This window comes from Protopterus annectens, chromosome 7.part0, assembly GCF_019279795.1.
Source record: "Protopterus annectens isolate FY-2018-M chromosome 7.part0, PAN1.0, whole genome shotgun sequence".
Classification (NCBI taxonomy): domain Eukaryota; kingdom Metazoa; phylum Chordata; order Ceratodontiformes; family Protopteridae; genus Protopterus; species Protopterus annectens.
In genome coordinates this window covers 1,957,744,063-1,957,757,614 of record NC_056739.1, presented here as the reverse complement: position 1 = coordinate 1,957,757,614, position 13,552 = coordinate 1,957,744,063, and the positions used below count along the sequence as shown (strand labels likewise).

Sequence of the window (13,552 nt, the reverse complement as noted above, 5' to 3'; positions counted from 1 at the left end):
TCTCTCAAGGTGCTTATTTTTGTCTTTTCTAAAAGCAGGCAGTGTATAGCCTTGTCTGCCACAAAGGATGCATAAGCAGCTGCCTCATTTTCTTCATGGTGGCATGGTCCTTGCTTGCAGTAAAAAAATAGATGTCTCCACCTTTGGGTATTCTTGCTGCATTTGACAGACTGTTCATTATAAGTCCACATAGATGTGTTTGTTATGGTCAGCTGCTGCTGGGCACACTTAGCTTTTTTCCATTTGTTAACCCAGGAGAGTGTGTATTTGTGTCAGCCTTCAGAGTATTTATTTCATGCTCTGGTGAACCATAGTCATCTGATAGAAAGTGCTGAATCATTTTAGACACTGGGGGTGAGGATGCTTTAGAACTACACTGGTGGCATGCCAGTACTTGTACGTGTACATTTGTATCAGTCCTTTGTAACCACTGCCCTTCCATTCATTGCTGCATTCCATCTGTCTTCACTTTTGTTCGTGAAGAAAAATTAAACCATTATATGCTTTCCTTTTTATTGTGCTTAGGTCTCTTATTTTGGGGAGTTGTCATGTATCACAATATTGTAACAGAAAGGATTTTGTTTAGGCATTTGTATTAAAAAGTATTGTACCCCAAGTATTTTCTTTAGGTATTTCAAAATCCCGGTCTGTGAGTGTAGTACCTGTTTTGCACTGCTGTTGCCGTTTGATGCATTCCCTTTGTAAATGCATTGCTACCCAAGGCTGGCTCTGCAGTGTAAATGGATGAAGCCATGAGTGCACCTCATGCAGAAAAAATTGTTAACTTGGACTTGAAGGGGTTGCACAGGGTGGTTGGAAGTGAGCAGCCAGTGCAAGCTCTCCCACTTTGGGCTGCAACTAGTTAAGTGGGTGAATGACAGAATGTAGCTTGTAGGAGGTATATCCTGGCATTCACCCATTTAACCAGTAGATGCATGCATGGATGCAGCTTGTTGGGGGCATGGGAAAGGGTGCACTGCACAAACTCTGGAGGTATGTCAGGTGCAGGTGATGCTCCTTCTGTAGGGAGTCTTGCTAAGATAGTGGTATAACATGGAGCTTATAGACTGCTGTGGGAAATGGTTAGGCTGGGAATCCCCCCCACACCTTGTGTCTCCCCAGTTTTTATCTTTGACCAGAGAACATATGGACTGACAAGCTGCTGCCCTTGATCAGGGTTACAAATAGGTTGCAAAGATCGGGCTGTTGCCCTCTGGAAGTAAAAAAAATGTTTATTAAGGTGCTGTAGGTGAGTGGAGGCTTTAAGAGGTGAAGGATGAGGGGGTCTACAAAAGTAGTAAAAATGCTGATTCCTTTACATGATGATTCTTTGCATTTACGTCTTTATGTTTAACTTTTGGTTGTTAGTTCCTTTAAGAGGGACATGACACAGGTTAAAATCCAGGTAAGCAGACATTTAGCAGATAATGAAAACTTGCTTTTAATAAGGGATTAACCACTAAAGCTAAAGGCTAGATTTTGAGTATTTTCTCAGAGTTCCCTCTACTTTTGATCTTTGAGACAGGATTCATTTTACATTTGAGAGTTTCTGTCATTAGGCAACTGTTAGCTAAATTATTTTTGTGTTTAATATTTTGGTAAAAATATTTTATTGGAGTGTGCCTAAATATTAAGAAAGCTACTACCCTTGGGCACATAAATTACCACCCACCGACTTTTGAAATTAAAGATGTTCTTTGTTCAAATTACTGTTGTTATAGTCCTCATTACTGGGACTTTGCTGCTGAGGTGTTCCTCTTCCTCCGGCCTGGCTTCTAGAGCTCAAGATCCTTTCCCCTTTACATGGTAAATGTCAGGCCCCTGGTACGTCCAAGCCTACCATTATAAAACTGTCACCCACCTGCACCATTTTAAAACTTTCTTGGCATAGTTTACAAGTGCAGATTCCCTTTTGCAGTCCAGTTTGAGAGTATTATCATGGTCCTCCACATGATCAGCTGGCTTGAAAGCAGATAAGTTCATTGGAGTACCCTTTATTCCCCAATATTTTTACTGTGGCAACTGGTAATTTTGCAGTGTATTTTGCTAATTAACTGGATTTGAATCATGTCTTGTACTAAGCAAGAGAACTGTTAATGTGGTAGATAATCCCTCATAAGAACTACCATATTTGCTGTGCTTTTTGCCTTTGAGCTTATCCAGATCTGAGCCCTGCAGCATTTGCCAAAGGTTCACCTCCAAAACATTGTGGAGAAGGTTACATTGCCTTCACAAAAACCTGAAAATTCTGAGACATTGAGACCTTTGCCTTTTCTGCCATTGTGACACCACCGGGTCATCATCTTCCCAACCTTTTTACACATGATGAGTCAAGAACCATCATTTATGCTGTGTTTGGTCAAGATCTCTTGACTATGGAATTGGCTTTGTGCAGTGGTGTCAGTATGCCTTGTGCATGAAGTTGTACATCTAGGGAAACATTTGCTCATTATCCCATTTAGTAAGATATTCTACAAGGCTCCTGGTCTCCAGTAGAGGTCTCAGAGGCTCCTGGTCTACACAAGTGGTCTCAGAAATCGACGAGTTGCCCAAACCCTCCCCTGGGATAGGAGAGTTAACCATCCTCTGCTTCATCCTATTATCCCTGGTCAGCCTTTCCAGCCATCTTTTTCCAGGCTTGTGCAACTAGCTGGCAATGGACTGGCTGATATGTTTTCTAGTACATTTAAATCCCTTTCTCCTTGCTGATTCCTTGGTCTGTATGAAGCTGTTTACATGAAAAGTAGCTGCACACTTCTGTGTCTCGGTTGGGTTCTCTACAGAAGGAACATTAGTCAGACTTTGGTTGCCTGTCACTTTGGCTAATACCTTCCTCCTGCCCCTTCCCGTGCCATTGGTTTTGGCAAACTGAAAGCATTTTTTGTACTTTTTTGTATAGAGGAAATTACAAAACAGTGTGGGCTATTTAAACTTATAATTGAAAGTCTACATATATCTGTATCAATAGGTAACTGTGGAGGACTTTTAAAGCTGTTTGATACTGAGGCAGGGGAGGACTGTGCAGATGCTGTAATAAATAAAGAAACCCTTTAAAATATGTACACTGCTTTCATAGCTGTAACACTTGCATTTTCTGACAGTACAGTTTGAAAAGTTCTTAAACTCGGCACACTAATGTGCTTAATTCTACTTAATGTATATGTATTTGAGTAAAAAGATAGCTTTTAGTAGCTGTGCTTCTTAGTGTCTTGTAGGAGGAATACATACATTTCCAGCTTTTGTTGAACTGCATTAAAAAGGATTCTCCGTTAATATCTTTTTATTCTCAAACTATTCGCAAACTATTAGTGGGTGCTTCACTGTTACAGGTTTGACTTTTGGGAAGAGTTTGAAGATGAACATGGACCTGGACGTGAAAATGGTTACCAGAGCCTCCACAAGGTCCTAGAGCCATTTCTTCTAAGAAGGGTAAAGAAGGATGTAGAGAAGTCACTGCCAGCCAAAGTAGAGCAAATACTTCGAGTAGAGATGTCTGCTTTGCAAAAACAGTATTATAAGTAAGTACAAAAGGATACAGTGTGCTCTTCATCACATTTCAGTACAATTTATATTTGCATATTGTTTATAAAAAATTGCTAATAGAAACCAGATATATGAAGACCTTGAGAATATGTGCATACTGGCACGTCAGGGCACTGACCACTTTAACATTACAGACGTCCAGTCTGGACACTGGAACAGCAGGATTGTTGTCTTTGTGTACCCACTAGTTATAGAAACAGACTCCTCACAAGTGTGAGCTCTTCCCTCCCATAATCCTTCTTTGTTGCGAGTCCTCTGTCTCATTGCCACAACTTTTGAGGGTTTTTTGGAACTTCTACAGGTAAGTACAACTTAACTGTTTTTCTTTTTGCTGTTTTGTGTCAGTGGTTTAGTTCACTTTCTAGATTTGTTGTTGATTTTATTAGACTATATCTCTCTCTCCTTATTCACCTCCCTCCTTGTCATGTCTTTGGGCCTAGGCCCACTTTTTACTTTTCTCTAGTTAGGGGTTTGTGTGGTCGTGCAGAATTAAAGAAGCACACATGCACACACACTCTGACACGTACCATATCTATCTATATCAATATATACATCTATGTATATATATATATATATATATATATATATATATATATATATGTATACATATACATTCACACACACACACACACACACACACACACACACACACATATCTATATATTTAGCTGGTTCCCCTTTATAATCTCGAGATACTGAAAGCTCGAATTTCAGTATCTCGAAACTATAAAGTCGAACAGCCCACAATCCCGAAACACACAAATACAAAAAACGTCACCAGCATTCACAAACCATACACCACACAACATGCACACCATTCAACCCACAACACACAAACTACACAATCCTACACTACATCTACGCAGGGGGGCTGCATCCCCTACACACCCCTACTTATATATACCAACTCCAAGATAGCACTAACAGTTAAGAAATGCATCACTCACATGCAGACATTCCACACTCCCTCGCACGTGCACACACACACACACACACACACACACACACACACACACACACACACACACACACAAACTCAACCTCCCTACCCTAACCCACACGCACAGCTTACAATAAAACTCGCATACACTCACTTACCTTCACTTCTGTAAAGCATCTCGGCCATACACTTCCCGTCGCATTGCTGCACTGCATAAGTGCAGATTTGAGCTATTCGAATTTGCACTTACGCACTTTCGAGATTTTACATTTTCGCTTTTACTGTCCCGAGATACTGAAATTCGAGCTTTCAGTATTTCAGGATTGTAAAGGGGAAACATATATATATATATATATATATATATATATATATATATATATATATATATATATATACACACACACACACACACACACACACGTATGTGTGTGTGTAGATATGTATATCTGTATGTGTGTGTGGTCATTTAGAGGGATTGGCTGCTTAGAATAAATACGGATAGAAAAAAAACACATTACCCCTACTGAATTTGCATGATCTTAGCTTAGCTTGCTTGGGAGCACCACATCTTAGTCGTGGCTGCTCCATTTACAAAGCGTTTAGTGCCAGAGCCTTGGGAGACCAGCCCAGTAAACTAATGATCAAGGGAAATATTCCTGCTGATTCTGTCCTGATAGGCTTGTCAGGGCACACACTCACTGAAAAGAGAAAAGGAAACCAAGTGCAAACCCTTGTTACTGGAGAAGCTTTCTTCAGCTAAAATGCTTATATTGGCCACTCCATCTCTGACAACCACTCTACCACCAAATTTGATACTCCTGGTCCCAGGGTTTCTCTTCCCAGATTTTCCCTGTCTAGGCTAAGGCTGTCTTTGCTAAGGTTGCCCCCTTAGTGTCTTGATTCTTCCAGCACTAAATAAGACACCACCCCTTGTGATGAATGGACAGTTTTCATTAGAAAAAATCCTGTCTGTAGACTAATGTCTTCCAGGCTGCTTCCTACAGCTTTCATACAGTCTCGTAGGTCTCTCAGGGGTCCTACACAGTTTGATTTGGCAAAGCCTAGCTCCGGTATGGTGTCATCCCAGCTCCAACAATTTCTGCTGTGGGCTGAGGCTTGACCCTGATCCCCCTTCACTGGCCTTTCTTCCTCTGGGCCTAGTTTCAGCACTGGCAGTATTTGGATCAACTCTATCTATAACACTGGCTCCTTCAGCACAGATTGATCTTACTTCTGTGGCACTAGTAGCCTCAACACCAATCCTTTTGGTGCTGGCAGTTGCGAGACCCTTGAGGGTCTTTGTTGGCATTATTGATGCTAATAAAATTGGGGTCATTCTCTGTGTCAGACAGCTTCGAGCATGACTCCATGGGACTGAAGGTCTCTATTTTGGCTTTGCTGTAGGAGGCTTCAGCAGTGATAGTGGGAGCCAGTTTCCGAATCTTAATACCAGCCTCATTGCCGTTGGCACAGATTCCAGTGGGCTCGGGTGTTTCAGCAGACTCAGTAGTGCAGAAGACTACTACTCCATGTGCCTTTGTGCTTATCGCTACAGCGGCACTGATTCCACCCCAAGACCTCAACAAGTCTGCACATTTGGGTGGGATATCACAGGACGAGGGAATACATAGGCTGGAACCGGAGGGATCACCAGTTCCAATGAAGCTGTGCTGTCTAGTCCTCTGTGGAATAGGAAGTGTAAGGGGAAACACAAACTCTCCTTCAGAGTTTTCCACAACGATAAATTTTTGGATGAAGGAGAAGTTTCTCCCAAATCCCCTCCACAAGATCCTTTAGGGAGATTTTAGAAATGTTGAGCAAGGAGGCTTATGACCAGCAGTCCCTCCATCTCTAGAAGAACACGTCTTGCAGTAGGCCTACAATTCCTCTATCATATTTATAGGTAGCACCCCCTCCAGATAAGCTGGTTGACATGTTCTCTTCTAAAGTGTAGAAAGAGATGGACATGACTGAGCCTATCCCATCCCAAGAAAAACGGATTTAATATTGCGTACCCACAAGGGCAGATTATTTTGGAGCAAGGACCTTTGATGGAGACAGTTGGTAGCTGCAGGTAGAACAGTAAAGATATCCACGAGGATGCTTAGTCCATTTGTCTTCCCAACAAGGAATCCAGGATAATTGGCAGGCTAGGGAAGCATGTTTCTGTCAAATACATTTTCAGTCAGAGCCTTAAAGTACATGTTAAGTATGATGAGGTTGCGCACAAAAGACAGCAGGTGAATTATGGTCCCAGCTAGAAACTCTGGTAGCTACTACGAGTAGAACTTTTTCTGTCTATGCATCTAATTAATAAAGTAAAAGATGGAGCAGCAGGATTAGACTTGGCCATGAGGAGATAGGCCTAGTTGCGCTTGACAGATTTTCCCGACCATTTCAAGGTAGCTTTCATTCTTGCCCCATCTGATAACTCTTGTTGTTCAGGCAGCTAGTCAAAGGCAGGCTTTCTGCTTGTGAACAAGATGTTAAGACATGGCATTTGAAATAGTTCAGTATTTCCCAAAACACATTTCAGAGCAACCATAAAAGGAGCTGAGAACTTATGCTTTCACAGATCTCAGAAGCTGCAACAAAGACAACATCCAGATAGAGACTCTTGGGGCAGAGGGGAGCTTCAGACCAAGCTCGGAGGGCTTCTGTCCTTACACATTTTGGCATGGATGGCCATCACGTGTGATTCCTGGATAAGGAGAATTGTATCCAGAGGCTGCTTTATTCCCATTTCCACAACACTGTGGGCCAACCCCTCTCGCTATCCAGTAGTGCTCCCCTTATAGAAAGAAGCAACAGTAAAAGAGATGCAAACAGTCTTCAACAAGAGAGAGCGATCCAGGAGGTTCTGCCGGACCAGAAGGGAACTGGAGTTTGCTTCAGATTCTTTTTAGTGCCCAGAAAGACCCAGAACCTCAGGCTGATACTGGAACTTAATCAGCTCAGCAAACTCAGAGGACGACTTTCCAAATGTTCCATGATACAGTCATTTCTTTCATGCCTTCTGACAGGGGACTGAGTGTGCTCTGTGGACCTTCAGGATGCTTATCTTCAGTTAAAAAAAAAACAGTATGCAGGAGGTACTTTTGTTTTTAAAGTAGGAGCTTATAGTTTTTGAATTGTGCTATTTAATGTTATCACAGCACCCCCCTCCCCTTATGTTAACCAAATGAATGATGTGGGATGTGGCACACCTGCAACTTTTTGGAATACAGGATGTTCTTCGTCTTCCCTTGCTGCAGAAGCAATTTTGCGAGTGCAGGTTGGCGTTCTGAGATTTTCAAACCGAGTTTCAGATCGAATACAGAGTTGGAACATTTTGGTTTTTGCCTCAGTATTTAACCGGATGTCAGAAAAAGTGAATAACTGTATTTCTTGTGGGAAGCAGATACATAGGGATTATCATTGTGTATACCTTGTTTAGGGCTTGTGCTAGATTTGCTTGATTGTGCTAGGTTAGTGTTTGGGACATCTAGACAAAACAGTGAAGTCTAGGGGTGAGGAACCGCAGTCCTCCTTTAGAAGGCTCAGGAGCCAGAGGTTTTGCCACTCTATGGAGTCTCAGGCAGATACTTTACTGTTACAGGATGCAGGCTGAGGAGGTAACTGTTCTTCCCTCTTCCCAAGGTAGTTAGGGCCTCCTTCTGTTGCCAAAGCTTCTCCTAGCATTTCGGCTCTGTGCCTAAGAAACATATGCAAATGGCAGAAGATTTGATTACTCTGATTAGAGGTTCTATGCCCCACCTGATAAGAGGCCTAGGGTGGAAAGTTTGATAGTTTTGAACAGTGTTCACAGGCTTCAGAGTCTTCTGTGGAAGACTTGCAAGACTTTCCTACTTATTCTGATTCTGATGTGGATGATTCCACTCCTTCAGCTTCTCCTCCTGAGGATTTTTCATTTTCAGAGACTCTTCACTCCATGAGGGAGCACTTCAAATGGGAAGGCCAAGATTACTCTGACTCCAGAAAAGGCTTAGGAATTTTGTTTTGCCCCAGCATAGGCCCTTAGCTATTCCTCCTGTGTTGAATGTGGTGGAGGATGTTTTGCAGAGGCTTCTCTGAACCCTGATTCCTTGCCTCCTGCTCCTGTTAAGCCTGATAGGTATTATAAGCTCATAAGTATTTGTTTAAGAGTCCCAGGGCGACCCAGAAACTGTTTCTCAGGGGCCTAAAGGTGTTAAGTTAAAAATCCTGTACCCTCTGATAAAGAGGCAAGGGCTTTGGATAGGTGGGGTAAGAAAGTATACTTCTTCCACTCTAGCCATGAGGGCGTTGAATTGTCAATTTCATATGCTGAAATATCAGAATTATCTCCTTTCACAATTGAAATCTAAGGTGGATGCTTAAGGTATTGAGTGTAAAGAATTGCTGGATTTGGTTCATGTGTCTGAACAAGTGGGTAAGCATTCTTTTGTGTGGTTTTGATGCTGTTCGGTGGCTGCTACTAGTTCTGTTCTTCGCAGACATGCATGGTTGAAGGATCAGAATTTAGCTGAGCATGTTAAGACCAGGATTTTGGATGCTCCTTTACAGTCTGATGTGTTGTTTGGACCGCCTGTGGAAGCAGTTTTAAAGAAAATGGAGGACAAAGCTAAGTCTATGCAGACTGTTAAAGATTTTCAGGTGCAGCCTCGAAGTTTAGTAGAAATTGGCCTGCTAAGGGGTGGACATATCCTGCTTATGGTTCCCAGTCTAGGGGTAGGTCTAGACGTGGTAGGGGCAGGGCTCAAGGAGGCTTAGATCAGACAGTTCACCTGCTCAGACTTCTGGTGAGGGCAGGGGTCAGTCCTTCGTAGCAGAACCAATGACCTGCCTTTTCAGCTGCCAGTGGACTCCTGGCAGCTCCTTTGGGAGGAAGATTGTCTCTTTTCAAAGAAAATTGGGATTTAATCACTCAAGACAGATGGGTGCTGGATATCATTCATCACGGGTACAGATTTTATTTCCACACAATGCCCCTTTTCAAAGGCATGCCAGATGTTCCTCCTCCACAAAGAAAAGAGGCTCACAAGCAAGTTTCTCAGTTACTCCAGATAGGGGCTATTCAGCCAGTCCCTGTGTCAGAAAGGGGCTTCGATTTTATTCCCTAGTACCAAAGAAGGGGAACACGTGGAGACCAATTTTGGATTTATCTATCCTCAACACTTATCTGGACATTCCCAAGTTCAAGATGTTGACGTTACAGCAACTGTTACCTCTGCTGGGCAAGGATCACTGGATGGTAACTTTGGATCTCAAGGAAGCTTACCTTCATGTGCCCATAAGGCTAAGTTGCAGAAAGTATCTTCAACTGGAGATTTTCATTATCAGTTCTCTGCATTGCCCTTTGGCTTATCTACCAGAGTATTCACAAAGGTTCTGGCTCCAGTGATAGCTTACTTCAGGCTTCAAGGCATTCAAATTTATCCTTACTTGGACGACTGCCTGATTCTGGCTCAAGAAAAGGAACACCTTCTACAGCATCTGGAATATGTCATAGCAGTGCTAAGATGCCTAGGGTATTCTGTGAACGAAATAAAGTCCAGTCTAGTACCCTCTCAAGACATGTGCTTTCTGGGTGTGAGACTGAATACAGCAGCCCAGATGGCCTTTCAACCCCGGACAAACAACAGAGTCTGTCACTTTACTTCCATCAACTATCTCATCAGTCCGTGCTGACTGCAAGGACAGTCCTTCAAGCATTAGGGTTCATGGCATCTTGTATTCTGGTGCTTCCCAATGCCAAACTGCATATGAGGAAGCTGCAATGGTATCTCAAAATGTATGGACACAGCACTGCCAAGATTTGGACACTGTCATTCAAATAATACCTTGCCTTCAAAAGGAATTCTTGTGGTGGGCTCAGGAATGTCACCTAAACAAGGGACTCTCTGTGACCCGGCCAGAGGCGAGTCAGATTTTAACGACAGATGCCTCGGACACTGCTTGGGGAGCTCATCTAAATGGAAAGTGGATACAAGACAAGTGGCCTGCCAGACTACAGCATCTACATATCAACATGAAGGAGATGTTAGCAGTCCAGTTTGCATTGATGGCGGTCAAGGAGTTACTTCTTCCAGGGCAGGTGTTGATTCTGACAGACAACACAACTGTCATGTGGTACATCAACAAGCAAGGGGGAACACATTCTTACCCTCTATGCAGGCAGGCAATGATTTTATGGGAGACTGCGTTAAGCCTGCAACTGACTCTTCAGGCAAGGTTTCTGCCAGGAGCACAGAACTCCCTAGCAGATGTATTAAGCAGACAAATCATGGATCCCCACGAGTGGAAACTGGATCTTCATGTATTTCAGAAATTGACAGTGTCATGGGGAACTCCAGACATAGATCTGTTCGCTTCTCCACTAAACCACCAGCTGCCAAAGTATTGCACAAAGGGGTTTCATCACACAGCTTGGAAAGTGGATGCTCTGTCTTTCAGTTGGAAAAACCTTCATGTCTATGCCTTTCCACCTCTACCTCTTCTTCCAAAGGTATTACTAAAGGTCAGACAGGACAGGCCAAGGATGATTTTGATAGCTCCAGATTGGCCTCGCAACACTGGTACCCACTTCTAAGGAGTCTTGTAAAGAAGCCTCCATGGCCTTTACCTCTGATTCCTCATCTGTTATCTCAGAAGGACGGTCATCTGCTCAATGTCAAGCTTCAATCTCTTCATCTCACAGCTTGGCATATTCTGGGTTGAAGCATGGTAGGTCTCAGCTTCCTCAACAAGTTTTAAATGTGATTATGGAAGCTAGAAGGCCTAGTACTAGGAGAGAGAAAAATGGAAGAGATTTTTATTTTGGAGTACAGCAAAGAATTTGGAGATTTCAGAGCCTAATTTGAGTGTGGCTCTTCAATATCTTACTGAATTATTGGACAAAGGTTTGTCTTTCTCTTCCATAAAGATTCATGCTGCAGCAATTTCAGCTCACTATGATTGTGACCCACCTTTGTTTTCGCATCCTTTGTTCAAGCAGTTTCTTAGAGGGGCAAAGAATATAAGACCCGAGCTCCTACTCCTGCTTGGGATCTCAATTTTGTGTTGGAAAACTTACTCTACAACCTTTTGAGCCTGCAGCTACTGCTGAATTGAAATATTTGTCATGGAAGACTGCTTTTCTGTTGGCTATTACTTCTGCAAGAAGGGTGTCTGAGTTGCAGGCCCTTATGGCAGTAGAGCCCTTTTGATTTTCCATAAGGACAGGGTATCATTACGTACTAATCCTTCCTTTATGCCTAAGGTGGTTTCTAGTGTGGCTTTAAACCAAACTATTCATTTGCCTACGCTTTTTGCAGATCCTCAAAATAAAGGGGAAAAGATTTTGCACACTTTAGATGTACACAGGCAATTGCGTTATTATTTGAGCAGGACTAAAGATTTTAGGCAGTCTCAGCAGTTACTTGTTTCTTTTGCTTTAAGTTCACAGGGCAAGCCTGTGTCAAAACAAACTATTTCTAGGTGGATTGGCTTTTGCATTGCATTTTGTTATTCCCATCATGGCAAAGAGGTTCCAGCTGGGATTAGGCCTCATTCCACTAGGGCTACTGCCACTTCAACAGCATTTCTAAGGGGGGTGGCAACTAAGGATATTCTGGAAGCAGCTACTTGGAGTTCAGTGCATACTTTCTCTAGGCATTATCACCTGCCTATTTACTCTAAGACTAGAGCTGGTTTTGCCACAGCTGTTTTACAAGGCATGTTGTCAGCTCCTGCTACTTTATAATTTGCCAGCCTCCCTTACCTCTGCTTTGGGATTCTACCCAATTGTCAGGACTGCAGCAAGGGAAGACGAAGAACATAGTACAGTTTTGTACCTACCATAAATGTAGATGTTCGAGGATTCCCTTGCTGCAGTCCAATTTACCTCCCTCCTTCCCTCTGTGTTTCAGGGTGGTTGTGTAGGTGAGTTTACATGCTTATATTTTTTGTATATATTACTGTATATATTGTACATGTTTTTTTTTTTGGTGCAGGTTGTTTTGGGACTTGTCTTTTTGGGTCTTCTGACATCTGGGGCAAGAAAAGACTGAGGAAATGACGCCGGTCATGCGCATTAGTACCCTGACGTACTGACGTCAGTCTAAGGCGCCATGACCGACGTCAGCCTTATACTCTGGTATTCGGGCCGACTGGGACGCGGACTATACCCAATTGTCAGGACTGCAGCAAGGGAATCCTCGAACATCTACATTTATGGTAGGTACAAAACTGTACTTTTTTCCATACTTGACCGATTGGCTTCTGGCATCCACTTCACTGGAGTGCTTAGTGGTCACAAGTCAGTACTTGATCCATATCTGTCTGTCTTTGGGGATTACTATCAATGTGACCAAATCCACCTTACAACCATCCCAGGACCTGATATTCATAGGCTGTCACACCAACATATTGAAACAGCTGGCAAGTTAACCTCAGCAGAGTTCCTCAGCCAATAGTAGAAGAGGTGCTATAATTGCTCTTCTAGGATAAGCCATCAGCAGCAAGTGTCCTAAAGGTGCTGGGCTTGATAGCAGCTGCCATTCAAGTGGTGGTACTTGGCAGGCTTAAAATTGAGGATTCTGCAGTGAACCCTTCAGAATCAGTGGGATGAAAATTACCAATCATTATTTCACCCAATCACATTGCCCAAAGCCATCAAGAAAAGCCTATATTGGGGGACCGATCCTTAGAAGTTGTCAGTCAGATCTCTCTTTATTAAGCTGATTCAAAAGACAACAGTTACAACAGATGCTGCTATCTTTGTGTGCATGTAAAACCGTTCTCTTTTCATCAGAGCTATACTTGTTATCTCACCTTATCTCACAGGACATTTGATCCCTCAATCTAACTGTTTGGTTTCTCTATTTCCCTTGTTAGCCAGGAACCCTCATTGCCCCCCAGATGTGGAGAATCTCATTAGAGCTTCCCATAAGAATTGCAGCAAAAAAGATTAACTAAGGTAAATTAAAAAAAATAAAGAAAGAAGCATACTTTATCGACCCAGAACATATGCATTTACCCTAATCTCTGCATCATTAGGGGAAGTTTTACCATTCCTGAGTTGTATAACTAAGGGGCTAGTCTGTCAGA

At 42.7% G+C, this 13,552-nt stretch overlaps 1 protein-coding gene across 3 annotated transcripts in view; it reads left to right on the top strand.

Annotated features, from left to right (window-relative positions):
* CHD2 (chromodomain helicase DNA binding protein 2) overlaps positions 1-13,552 on the top strand; it is a 3,702,317-nt gene that overhangs the window by 1,597,451 nt on the left and 2,091,314 nt on the right. For all 3 annotated transcript variants that reach the window (XM_044078379.1, XM_044078380.1, XM_044078378.1), the window contains one exon: positions 3,330-3,518. In XM_044078379.1, coding sequence (XP_043934314.1) covers positions 3,330-3,518 — 189 coding nt within the window. The remainder of the gene's footprint in view (positions 1-3,329; positions 3,519-13,552) is intronic.